The 11,879-nt window shown below is 52.3% G+C and overlaps 2 protein-coding genes across 3 annotated transcripts in view; one reads left to right on the top strand and one right to left on the bottom strand.

Annotated features, from left to right (window-relative positions):
- Positions 1 to 5,661: 5,661 nt before the first annotated feature.
- On the bottom strand, positions 5,662 to 10,639 carry CHPF2 (chondroitin polymerizing factor 2). The gene is made up of 4 exons (XM_027903833.1): positions 10,368 to 10,639; positions 7,996 to 8,560; positions 7,410 to 7,592; positions 5,662 to 7,145 (listed from the first exon to the last, which is right to left on the bottom strand). Exons 1-4 carry the CDS (start codon positions 10,637 to 10,639, stop codon positions 5,883 to 5,885), a joined length of 2,283 nt encoding a protein of 760 aa, XP_027759634.1. The 3' UTR covers positions 5,662 to 5,882.
- A 445-nt stretch (positions 10,640 to 11,084) lies between these two features.
- ABCF2 (ATP binding cassette subfamily F member 2) overlaps positions 11,085 to 11,879 on the top strand; it is an 11,781-nt gene continuing 10,986 nt past the window's right edge. Inside the window, exons 1-2 of one of the 2 annotated variants that reach the window (XM_027903824.1) lie at positions 11,085 to 11,147; positions 11,388 to 11,554. In XM_027903824.1, coding sequence (XP_027759625.1) covers positions 11,401 to 11,554 — 154 coding nt within the window. In that variant the 5' untranslated portion in view covers positions 11,085 to 11,147; positions 11,388 to 11,400. Of the gene's footprint in view, positions 11,148 to 11,373; positions 11,555 to 11,879 lie in introns of those variants that run through there. The other variant, XM_027903825.1, reaches the window with a different exon arrangement.

The raw sequence follows: 11,879 nt of genomic DNA, 5'->3' as shown, positions 1-11,879 counted from the left end.
CCCTGCCCGTCCCGGCCGGGGCCGCTCGCAGCAGAGCTCGACAGCGCTGCTGGCTGCAGGGCTACACCTGCAGCGGGGCTCGCACCGGCTGCGGCGGGCCCGGGGCTCACCAGGACACGGGGAGAATTTCGGCACGGCCGCGGTGGGATGAGGGTAGCTCAAAGGCACGACCGATCCTTCAGACGCAGAACCGGCCCAGAGCTGCGATCCACTATCCACACGATTTTCCTTGTCTTAAGAAGTTGGTGATTCCCAAGGGGTGAGGAGGATAGGGGTGCTGGGCCTGGCAGTCCGTGGGTCTGTGGTGCGGTGCCAATTACAATGGAAAAAGGAAAACTGCTTCACAAACACAGACCATGTCTACGGTGTGCGCTTTGACAGAGTAAGGTGAAGGTACACTCAGTGGTGACCTGCGGGAGCCCCGCAGTCCACGGAGAGGAGGAGGGGAGTTTGGACAGGATGAGCACTGACAGCGAATACTTTGGGATGATCCTCCAAGGAGCTGTGAGGAAGCGCTGAAAGGACTGAGCTCCACTAAGGAGACAAGCAAGCCTGCCAGCTCCACATGTTCAAAAAGGGTTTAAGCCTAAAAGATGAAGTAAAACATTGTGAAGATTTTAAGGCGGATTTAAGTCTCTCTGGGTGTTTTTAAAGGGGGACTATACACACGCATCTTTTCCACTGTATTTTTCACCTGCCATATTTTCAAGCTTTTTCCTACCATTACTTGCACCAGCAAAACACTGTTGCAAATGGAAAATGAGTTTCTGTTACCTGTCAGCAGCAATGGTTCAGCGTGCATGCTGAGAAGTGCTCAGAACATCCAGGAAAGAGCCTGGAATGGGAATTTGAGAGTGTGGCTGCCTTGGCCAAGGTACAGGACTTGGGAGGGGCAAACCCTGGGACAGTGGGGCACAAAAGCACCTGGTAGAGTGGTTCAGGCCAGGACTCCTGGCAGGAGACTCAACTGGCACTTGTACCTGGACGTGCTCTGCAGTGCGGTACAGAGCGTTTCATGATGAATGTGTGACAAGGCCATGCTCAAGGCCAAACAAGAGAGCAAGCTCCTTGGAAATGATCTCTTCATGCTGGAGTTAAGAATGGAGGAGTCTGTGGAGCAACAATACCCTGCTGAAGTAGCTGGGGAAATGTGCACCTGTTAATGAGAGTATTGTGTCCTCTGTATCTGCTCATCTGATCTGACCAACAGCAACTCCAAAACTTTTGTGGAACAGCCTAGACCATGCAGTGCCAGGCTTGCACTCTCCAGAGTGCTGGGAATTGGCTCTGCACCACTGATTCAGCACTTGTGAGCTGTGATTCAGTGCAGCCATCCCAGGACCTGCCCAGACATACCTGAATGCTGCCAGGTGTGTCCCAGGGAGGAGGGGGAACAGCCCCCTCCCCCAGGGGAGATGGGCTGCACGTCCCACTCACATGGCAGAGCAGCATCATTTATATTCCAGTCGTGGAGAAGACTGATGGACACTATGATCAGATACTATATCTGAGTTCACAGTATCTGGGTTTGGTGTTTTTTTAAGTACACCTGTTAGTTAGGGATAGAGTGGCAGGTCTGTCACAGGTGAGAAGATGGACAGTCTGTTTTCACCTGTTTCTTGAAGTTAAAAACGCAGCAGGGACAGAAGTTTCCTGTGTTTGTACCATATACTGTATGTCTTTCTCTGGGATCAACACAGACTGTGGCAACAGGATACATCAGCCAGTCTAGGACATGCAGTGGAAGAAATTCACTACAATTGATGACAAGGAAGAAAACTATCCAAGGGCATGGAGTGACTCACAAGAAAGTGAAGTACTAAAGTACACACTCCTGGTGTTGGGGTAACACAGACACCCAATGAGAGTATGAATTTCCTCAGGGGTACAAGGTCAAAGATGACCCCGCTGTAATCCACAAACTCTGTATCATGATCCTCACATTGTTCATCATTTCTGGCTGAACTAAAGTGCATCCTTGAGAAAGATCTAGTCCAAAATGACACAAAAATAGTGGTATAGAGTCAAATCGTAAGCACACCTGACTCATTTACTCTGTCACTGAAAGTCTAGAAAATATCATCACAGTGCTCATTTCCTGAAGGCTCTCATAGCTCCAAGGGATTTCTGGTTCAGAGACCTGCTGTGCCAGAGCTGTTGGATTTGTGGTTAACAGCCTTTAATGGATTTCTCTTATGTATCTTTCATCCACTATATTTTGACAGTCATGAAACTTAAGGCCGTGAAGGACCATTAATTCTGTCCACTTACATTTGACAAGTAATTTCACACAGGTCTCCAATGATCTCTGTTAAATTGTGATCTCCGAGTAAATTGTAGTACAATGGAAAAGTTACCACTGTAATTTCACTAACTACTCACTTCCAGCACTGAAAGCATGTGCCTGTTTCCCCTTGGAATTATTTGTTACAGTTTAAAGCTGTTAGTTTGGTGGTTGTTGTGCCTTACCCCTGGACATTTAAAAGCCTCTTTAGAATCCAGTGTTTTCACTCAGTACATGTATTCATACACTCTAATCAGTGTCTAAGTCATTAGAGTTCATAGAATCATAGAAAGGTTTGGGTTGGAAGGGGCTTTTAAAGGCCATCCATTCCCTCCTCACCACAGGAAGGGACATCTCTACTCAATCAGGTCATTCCAAGCTCTGTCTAAGTTGGCCTTGGAGACTTCCAGGGATGGGGCAGCCTTGGCTTCTCTGAGCAACCTGTGCCAGGGCCTCACTACCCTCGTTTTTAAAATAGTCTTTCCTATATCTACGCTGAATCTACCCTCTTTTAGTTTAAAACCATTAAGTTCAGTTTAAAGCCATTACCCCTTGTCTTACCACAACAGGAGTTCATCTCATATATTTTTCCAATCTTGGGGTAAGTTTTGTGAACCTCTCATACATTCTTTTTTTTCCCCCCTCTTTTCCCTTCAAGCCTTAAAAAAAAAAAAACAGCATCTGTTTCCCCAAGACTGTCTACCTGTAAAGATCTGTTATGTCTTCATCCTGTACTGTCAGCTTTACAGGGTTGGGGCAGCTCTGAATTTTAGTGTCAAAAACAGTGGGTCCTAGACAAATTAAGCTTCTGGCACTTTAATACAGTCAATTTCTTTACAGACTCACCTTTTTCTTTTAACATGGAGTCCTCTCTGGAGGAGTTATACACCTTCATCTTCTGCAAGTATGTAAGTTTGCACTTGACTGTTTTAAGGCAAAAATTGATGTGAAGAGCCTTACTCTGCTGCTCTTCTCCACTGTTATCTTCTCTTCATGACTTCTTTGCAATTTTTTACATCATCTGCAGATTTTATCAGTAGAGATCTTACATTTGCTTCCAAATAATCAATTAAGTGTGAAACAACACTGGCTGGAGAACTGTCCCCCTGGGCAGACCTGTTCACTTTCCCAGTTAAACAAGAGCTGGAATAGCCTGAGGATAGTAAACTAAAAATGCCATAAGGCAAATGCTGTAAAGAGGAAAGAAAATAATCAAATTAAATATTGAATAAATTGATCCAGCATTACACCAAACAAGACCCAAGCTGGTCATTTCATATCACCTCATCTCACCTTGGAATGCAGAGTGTTGACCAGTAAAAATCAGAATCTCCAGCTTATGGACTGGGCAGTTTGCTGACAGTATTTCCTGCCTTTTCTTTCCCAAAGAGCTGGATTTAAAAAAAATAATAGAATCAGCTTCCAGATTCTCTCAAGCTCTGCATCCTCTCTGGCACCAGGAGGTTGTTTTTCGTGCAGCAGAATCTCTTTTGCATTCAAGACACCGAGCACCCCATCCCACAGTGAGCAGCGTCAGGGCTCTCGCTCTGTCCATCTCTGCCGTGGCACCTGATCCCACCTGGCAGCCGATGGAAACCCGAGTGTGCACAGGCCTGTGCTGCTCACAGGCAGGCCTGGGCTTGCGGCACAAATCCCTTGCCCACAGGACAGCCTCAGCCAGCTCATGGTTCAGAAAGGCCTGTGGGCAACTCTCAGAGCAGATAGCTCTGCTCCTGTACCCTGGCCTCTGTCGAAAACTGAGGCAAGAAATTTCCAGGCAAACATCCTTTCTGTCTGACAGCAGGAATAACAGACAGAGCTGTTTTCTGGCAATCCTCTAATAGTTATAATGGCAAAAAAGGGAGAACCTTCTCTGCAAGTGGGGTCTGCATGGTGTGCTGGGTGTGGATCAGAGGCCTATTTGACACTGCACCACCTGGGATTCCCTGAATTTAAAGGATGTGAAATGATGTATGCTATTCTCTTTATCGTGTTAGCTCTCACACATATTTTAAATGGTACCCTACACAGATTGACCGCCTTTCCTACTGGGATCATAACCTCCCTGTGCAAAACAAGCCTTACAAAAACAGAGGGTTTCCCAGGTAGCTGCCCTTGTCCTCACTCTGTAAATGTCTGCTTAGCAACAAACACATATCACCCTAAGACACTGCAGAGATCTGGCTTCTTCCCATTTAAATGTAATCAAAACGTACCTTACTTGTTAAACAAACAAATATGAGACTTCTATCATTTTGAACCAATGTCCATAACTTTTAATACTTCTTTTGAAGCTCTTCTAATTTTTCAGCATCTCTTTTGATGCCAACACCAGAGCTCCACCTCGTGCTCCTTACAAGATGAATATAGCAAATACAACCTCTCTCCTTCAGCAGCACCCCTGTGGCCATGAATGGGGTCAGTCACACTTGCTGGCTCATCACACAAAGTCACAAGGTCACATCAGGACTTTGATTTCTGGGATATTCACTGGAAAGATGATGCTGGAAAGCTGAAAAAGCAAAAAGATTAGTGGGGATGGATACCAAGTTAAACATAAGCCAGCAGCATTCCTTCCAAGCAAAGGTGGCAACAGCATCCTGGGCTGCAACAGGAAGGCTGTGGCCAGCAGGTAAAGGGCAATGAGCTATCTCCTCAGCACAGGTGAGACACACCTGGAGTGCTGTGTCCAGTCTGGCTCCCCAGTACAGACAGGAATGGACATACTGGAGCAAGTCCAGCAAAGGGATGTGGAGATGTTAAGTAATGGGAGTGTCAGTCCTAACAGTGAGACTGCAAGAGCTGGGATTGTTTCACTAGGACAAAAGGCTCAGCACAGTCTCATCCATGTGTGTCTCAGTGATGGGAAAATATAAGGAAGACACAAACAGCTTCTGCTCAGTGGTTTCTGGTGACATTGCAAGAGGCAACAGGCACAAACTGAAATGCAAGAAATTTCAATTAAATGTGAGAAAGAACTTTTCAACTGTAGAAGTTGCTACACACAAGGGCATACTACCAGGAGGGATTGTGGAGTCTCCATCCCCAAGATACTTAAACTGGAACAGCTCTGAAGCTCTAGAAGAGCCAAACACAGCAAAGTGAAAGTGATTGAACAGCTTTGCCCAGCTGAATTGGACAAGTTGTGTTTATGTCCCTTGAAAAAGTGAATGCATAAACACACAAACACACAGGAGGCTGCACAACAGCCCAGAGAGTAGCAAGTCAAGGTAATTTTCTCCCCATGTGTAGCTCACAGTCACTCTCCCCCTGAACTGTTCAGCAGAATTGCACAGCTTTAAGTAAGGTCAGCTCTACAGCTTGTCTCACTTCCCTCCTCCCAGAGGCTGCAAAGTTTACAAGTGACCACATTAGTCTGCCTGGAAAGAAAATTAAATTTATTAAAAAAACCCAAACCAAACAAACCAAACCCCTCCACAGAAACAGCCTCTCTCCATAGCCCACATGCCTCAGAGCGGGGCCTGGAAAGTCTTCCTCCTCCCTTGACCTCACATGCCCTTCACCCATGGCAAGGCCGGGAAGGGGATGGAAAGTGCCAAGTGTTAAGGTGCTGAGAAGCTCTTGATGTTTCCATCTCTCAAGTGCTGTTGGCCTGTTCCTGCTCAAAGAGGGCCATGGCCAAATGTGAGCGGGACGCGAGTCCTTCCAAGTTGCTGAGCACACAGCGGTGGTACAGCTCCTCGCTGAGCCGAGGGTTGCAGCTCCTCAGGGTGTACTTCTGCACCAGCCCCGGCTCCACAGCCCTGAACAGGTGCAGACCAGAATAGTGGAGGAAGACATCAAATACCTCCATGCTCTCCAGAACCTCCTCTCGGTCCAGGATATCGGCTGCAAGCTTGGTACGTGCTGTCATATAGTCAGAATTATAAAAGCAGGCCTCAGCAAAGGAATGTCTGTCAAAATGCCCATCCCTCAGGAAGTCAGTGCTGGAGGAAGCTGTCTGCTCACCACGGTACACCAGCACAGGGTTGAACTCCTGGAAATGCACAGGGAAAAAAACCTGCCAGTTGCTGATGGTATTCATGCGGCAGCGGTTCAGGAACTCCATGTTGATTTCTGTCCAGACGCTGGCCAAGAAGAACAGTGTATCCACAGGGTGCTTCTTTGAGACTATATCCATGAGCTTCACTTGTGATGGCACCTCTGTTTTAACACTAATCCATGGGATTTTAACTTCTGCATAGCGTTTCTCCAGCTCTCCTACCATGGCTTTGACTCCAGCAAAAACATCCACCTGACTGACTCTCTGGGCATCATAGGGATGGTAGACAAAAAGCAGAGTCAGCAAGGCATTATCATGCGTGTCCAGTGTGTTCATAGCAAACATATCCAGGAAGTTAGCCACGTAATCCAGGTCCTGCACTGTCAAGGGAAGCACCAGCTGCACCCGTGTGGCCTCCGTCACATACGGCATGGGAATAATTTCCACCTTACTTAAGGGCCGCACCAAGCTCACTCGCTTGGCCAGAACATGACTGTGGCCCTTCTGGGTGACAGCCTCCAGCAGCAGGTCCAGTGTGTACTCCATGCCCCGCGTGGGGTCAAAGCGCCGGTAGCCGTTGAGCAGCTGCCGCTTGCTGAAGCGGAGCAGGGGCTGGTACTGACGGTTCAGCTGCTCCAGCGCCGACTCGATGATCTCACCAACATCTGCTTTGCTGGCTCCAGAGAGCTCACACTTGGGGGAGCCGTCAGGACAGGAGAAGAGGTGCTGCTCGGTGAAGTAGTCCCAGTTGATCACCTCAAAGCGGGACTTTGGAAGGAAGGGGGCATTTATGCCCACAGGCCAGGTCACACCTGCCTCGCCTGCAGGGGTCAGTGCTGTCAGGTTCCTGATCTGCATCTGTGCAAACAGAGAGCACAAACTGATCCCCACCATGTTCTCAAAAGGGTCCAGGCCAGTTCCCCTCCAGGCCCACCTCACCACCTACAAATGTCACACCAGCAGTTTTAGGTGTCAGAAGTGCTGTTTGTGAGACATGGGGCTGCAGCCTGTGTCCGGCTGACAGTCATCCACAAACGGAAGCAACAATCTTCCTCTACTGCACCAAAGTAGAAGGAAACCTGTTTGGTCAAGGACTTTATGCAGGTATATCTCACCACATACCTGGAGGTCCTGTATCTCCTGGTAGGCTCTGTCCAGCTGGATCCTGCTGAACTGCTTGTGCAGCCGGTACATCAGGGTCATGTCGGAAACAGGGTGCACTGCAAGAGCTGCTTGGAACTCTTCTTCTTCCTCCTTCTCTGGCTCAGTATTTTTGGCCAGTTCATAAGTGTGATAATGTTGGCCCTGAAGCAGATAAAAGCCAGAAAGACTGGAATGGAACCCAACTTCCTAGAGCAGCTTTCCCTTCTCCCAGACATGCACCTGCCCCTCTTTCCATGTGGACTGAGATAAAAAGGTATGAGCTGTCCCTCCCACCCTAACTCCCACTTTCTTCTTGGTACCAACATGCCCTTTATCCTACCTCCAAAAACCCGCAGATCAGACCTTGGTAGTAGGCCAAAAATTAAGTCACATGTGTGCTCTCTACCTCAACGTCACAGCTGTGATTCAAGGCCCCTCCCTGACGCTGCTATAGCAGCTCCTCTGCAGCTCACAAAAAAGCCACTTTGCTACACAGCAGGGAACAAGTAAGAGCACGGGCTCTGTCAGGCTCAGCTAACACAAAACCCGAGCTGGGAAGTAGTACCTGGAGCTGGGAAATGCAAGTGATGCCAAGGAAATCAATGATGCAACGACCCAGCCACTCATCTGGCCGCACACTGAGTATCTCATTGCGACAGCTGTCCAGGTGTGGGTGGAGCTTCAGCAGCAGGCTACGGGAGAGCAGGTAGCCAAAGCCCCCGTGACAGTACCGGGCCTGTTCATCCCCCCCGATGAACTCCTCCGCTCGCCCCAGGTACACGTCCTGGTTAATGCTCAGGTGCGTCACCAGAGCCTTGACCTGCTCTGCCTGGGCATAGGTGTCATCCTGCATGATGTAGAACCAGTCATAGTCAGAACCAAAATGCTGATGGATATAGTTCATGGTCTCATACATGAGCCAAATGGGCCGCTCGTCTCCATGGGCCACCAGCACCATTCCATGGGGCACCTTGGCACTGCGCAGCCCCGTGAAGTACAGCAGGCGTGGGAAGTGGTGGGCCACCGTCTTATTCACTGCCACTGCCAACGTGTTCATGGTGGCCTTGGAGGTCAGCACAGCCACAAACAGTCTCTCATGGAATCCCAATTCTGTCTGGATGTAGCGAGTTCTGTAAAGGAAGGACATACCTACGTGACAAAGAGCTGGAGGAGAAAAACCAAGAATTATAGTAACTTGGGATAAATCCTTATTTGCTGGAGTCTACCCATGGTGCAACAGTCAAGCCTAGATGCAGAGCTCTAAGAGAAAACTCATTAGTGAACATCCCATTTTGTGAAAACATTTGCTTCCTTCAAGGCAACTACAATCTGTCTCACATCATTTATGTGAGCTAGAAAACTGTGCCAGTGTAATTAAAATTAAAACACCACAGAGCTAACCACTTGCAGCTTAGGAAGTATGCTCAGTTAAACCACAGGAAGGACTGTTGAGTCCCTAATGCTGGGGGCTGGGCTGTGCCAGAGTGGGGCCCCAGGTGGCAGGAGATCACTGAAGCCTCAGGCCATAAGCTGGCAACAGTCGCTGGCCTTGGCCTAACAAAGGGCCCAAAGCCCTGCAGGACCTGGTGAACAATGAGAAGACCCCAAACCAAAGCTCACCACTGGACCAAGAGGCACGTGAGGAGTGTGTAGAGAGACTGTGAGGGTACAACAGCCCAGGGGTCCCTTTGCTCAGGGTCCCTTTGCAGAGGCAACAGCCCGAGCTGTTCTGATGCTGCTGCACCAGAAATAAAATACTTAAAGGAACCAAAGAAACTCTGCTACAGAAAGCCTGGGGCCGAGGGAAGTTGTCTGACAGTGGGACTGTGGTTTGTGGAAGGAGCCAAGGGGGTACACCTGCTGGGTCACCAGAGCAACCACTGAAAAGGAACCCCGGTCCCAGCAGTGACAGTCTGGGTGGTGCCAGTGTGACCCCCAGAGTGGCCCCTGGATAGTGAGACAGGAAAGTTTCATACAATACATTCTTACAGTGTATTACATTACATCAATAAATTATTGTTAATTGCTCAAAACTGCCTTAACGAACAGACTGCTTAGAAAAGTTTTGAAGAGTAATTTAACATGTTCTATTAGACAAGGTAACAAAACGACCATAGAATTCCAGAACGGTTCAGGGTGGAAGGGACCTCAAAGCTCATCCAGTCCCACCCCCTGCCATGGGCAGAGACACCTTTCACTAGCCCAGGTTGCTCCAAGCCCCGTCCAACCTGGCTTTGGAAACTTCCACGGATGGGGCAGCCACAGCTCCTCTGGGCAACCTGTGCCAGGGCCTCACCACTCTCATAGGGAAGAATTCCTTCCCAATATGCCATCTAACCCTGCCCTCTATCAGTTTGAAGCCATTGCCCTTTTTCCTGTCCCTCCAGGCCGTTGTAAATAGTCACTCTCCATTTTTCCTGCAGGTTTCCTTCAGGTCCTGGAAGGCCACAATCAGGTCATCCCACCCTCTCTTTTCCAAGCTAAACAATCCCAGTTCTTTCAGTCTTTCCTTATAACAGAGGTGCTCCATCCCTCTGACCATCTTGGTGCCTCCTCTGGACTTGCACCAACAGCTCGATGTCCTTCCTGTGCTGGGCTCCAGGGCTGGAGGCAGCTCTGCAGGTGGGGGTCTCACCTGAGGGAGCAGAGGGGCAGAATCTCCCCCGTATTGAAAAGAAATATTCTCAATCTTCTTGGGCACTGTTGCCTTTTCTCCCCCCTCTCAGGTTCATTTCCTGAACACGTGTTTTTCCACCCCTTTGAGGTGACAATCTTGGCCATCGCCTTATTGCATTACGTTGTTCCTACACAAGGTAATTCAAGCAGCAAATTCCACCTCGAACCTGTTCACTCACGACGAGATTTAGAACCCCAAATACGACCCACACGTGACTGTTTTCCCTGAAGGAAAACCGGGCCAAAAAGCACAGAACCTACCTGAGCACTTTTTTGTAAGGCTTGTTGGGGTCTCTGTAGTACGGCACAATGCGGGGCCTGAAGTCCTCGTGGCCCGGGTCCGGCCCCCCTTCCGCTGCCTCGGGCGGAGCCCCGCGGGCGGGCGGCGCGGGCCGGCCCGGCGCCAGGCACCGCTCCTCGGCCGCGCCGTGGCTCCAGGAGGCTCGCAGGAGGCTCAGGCTGCAGCCGAGAGACAGCCCGAGCAGGAGCGGCAGCGCGGGCCGCAGCGCGCCCAGCACCGCGCCCAAGCGCATCGCGGCGGTTACGGCCGGACGGAGCTCCGGGGGGACATGGCGAGCGGGGCTCTCTTACCCGCAGGCCGGCGGCAGCGCCAGGGGCGGCCCGGGGCTCCGGGCCGGCGGCGCGGGAGGCGGCGGCGGGTCCGTCCCGTCCGCGCTGCGCCGCTGCCACCTCACCCGCCGCATCGCATCGCCCCGCGCACTTCCGCTTCCGGTCCGCTCTCGGGGGTGACGGGCGCTCGCTCCGCCCCCCCAGCTCGATGGTACCGCAGGGGCGGGGCCGGGCCGGCTCGGGGCTCGGCATGGGGCGCGCCGGCCGCCCAGGGCCGCGCGCCGCCCGGCGTCGCGATTGGCCGGCGCGCCGGAGGGGCCGGGTGACGCTCGGCGCTGCGATTGGTCGGCGCGCCGGGGGAGGGGGTTGGGTGACGCTCGGCGCTGCGATTGGCCGGCGCGCTGTGGGGGCGGGGCGCGCGCACGCGGTCGCGGCGGGGCTGTTGCGACAGAAGGAAAGCGCGAGCGGCCGGTGCGCGCGGGCCCGGGGGGCGCGGGGCGGGAGCGGCCGGGCCGGGCCGGGCCGGGCCGGGCCAGGCCAGGCAGTGCGGGCAGCCCAGCGGGTGGGCGGGCAGGAACCCTCGACAGGACCGAACGGCGCAGCGTGCTACGGGCCGGGTCCGGCGGCTCGCGGGGCTGCCGGGGCGGGGAACGGGGGCGGGGCGACCCGGGGCGGCGCGGCCTAACGGCGCCTGTCTCCCCTGTGCCGCAGCCCCCCCCGCGCCATGCCCTCCGACCTGGCCAAGAAGAAGGCGGCTAAGAAGAAGGAGGCGGCCAAGGCCCGGCAGCGGCCGCGCCGGGCCGCGGAGGAGAACGGCGATGCCGGGACGGAGCCGCAGGAGGTCCGGCCCCCAGAGGCCAACGGGACGGCGCTGCCAGGTGAGGGAGCGGCCAGTCCCGTGTCTGCTCCGTGTGTCCCGGGGCGGGGGGCTCGGCCGTGGCCCGGCTGGGTGAGCCGGGACGTTGATTCTCTACAGATGAAACACCTCGGGCACGGGCTCCGCCGAGCCGGGCGGCTGCGGCAGCTGCCATCGGGGCCACTCTTCCCTGGGGCAGCAGGACGCCCCGTGGGCTTTGCATGGGCCGTGTGTGTGAAAGATGCCCGTGGCCCTCGCTCGAGGCATGGCAGTGTGAAGATGGAAGGGGCTGATGGTGTCTCCTCCCTCAGACACTGTCCCGATCTTCTGCTACTTGATGCACAGAC

This window comes from Empidonax traillii, unplaced genomic scaffold (genome assembly GCF_003031625.1).
Source record: "Empidonax traillii isolate 1590-97213 ecotype Southwest subspecies unplaced genomic scaffold, ASM303162v1 scaffold993:size324958, whole genome shotgun sequence".
NCBI lineage: Eukaryota > Metazoa > Chordata > Aves > Passeriformes > Tyrannidae > Empidonax > Empidonax traillii.
Note: the sequence above shows the minus strand (reverse complement) of the source record. Positions and strands in the feature narration are given on the sequence as shown.

Coding starts and splice junctions, on each gene's coding strand:
- CHPF2 (XM_027903833.1), bottom strand. CDS start 10,639: ATGCGCTTGGGCGCGGTGCTGGGCGCGCTGCGGCCCGCGCTGCCGCTC. Junction 8,561..10,367: donor CCTTACAAAAAAGTGCTCAG/GTAGGTTCTGTG, acceptor CTTCCTTTACAG/AACTCGCTACATCCAGACAG. Junction 7,593..7,995: donor CTTGCATTTCCCAGCTCCAG/GTACTACTTCCC, acceptor TATCTGCTTCAG/GGCCAACATTATCACACTTA.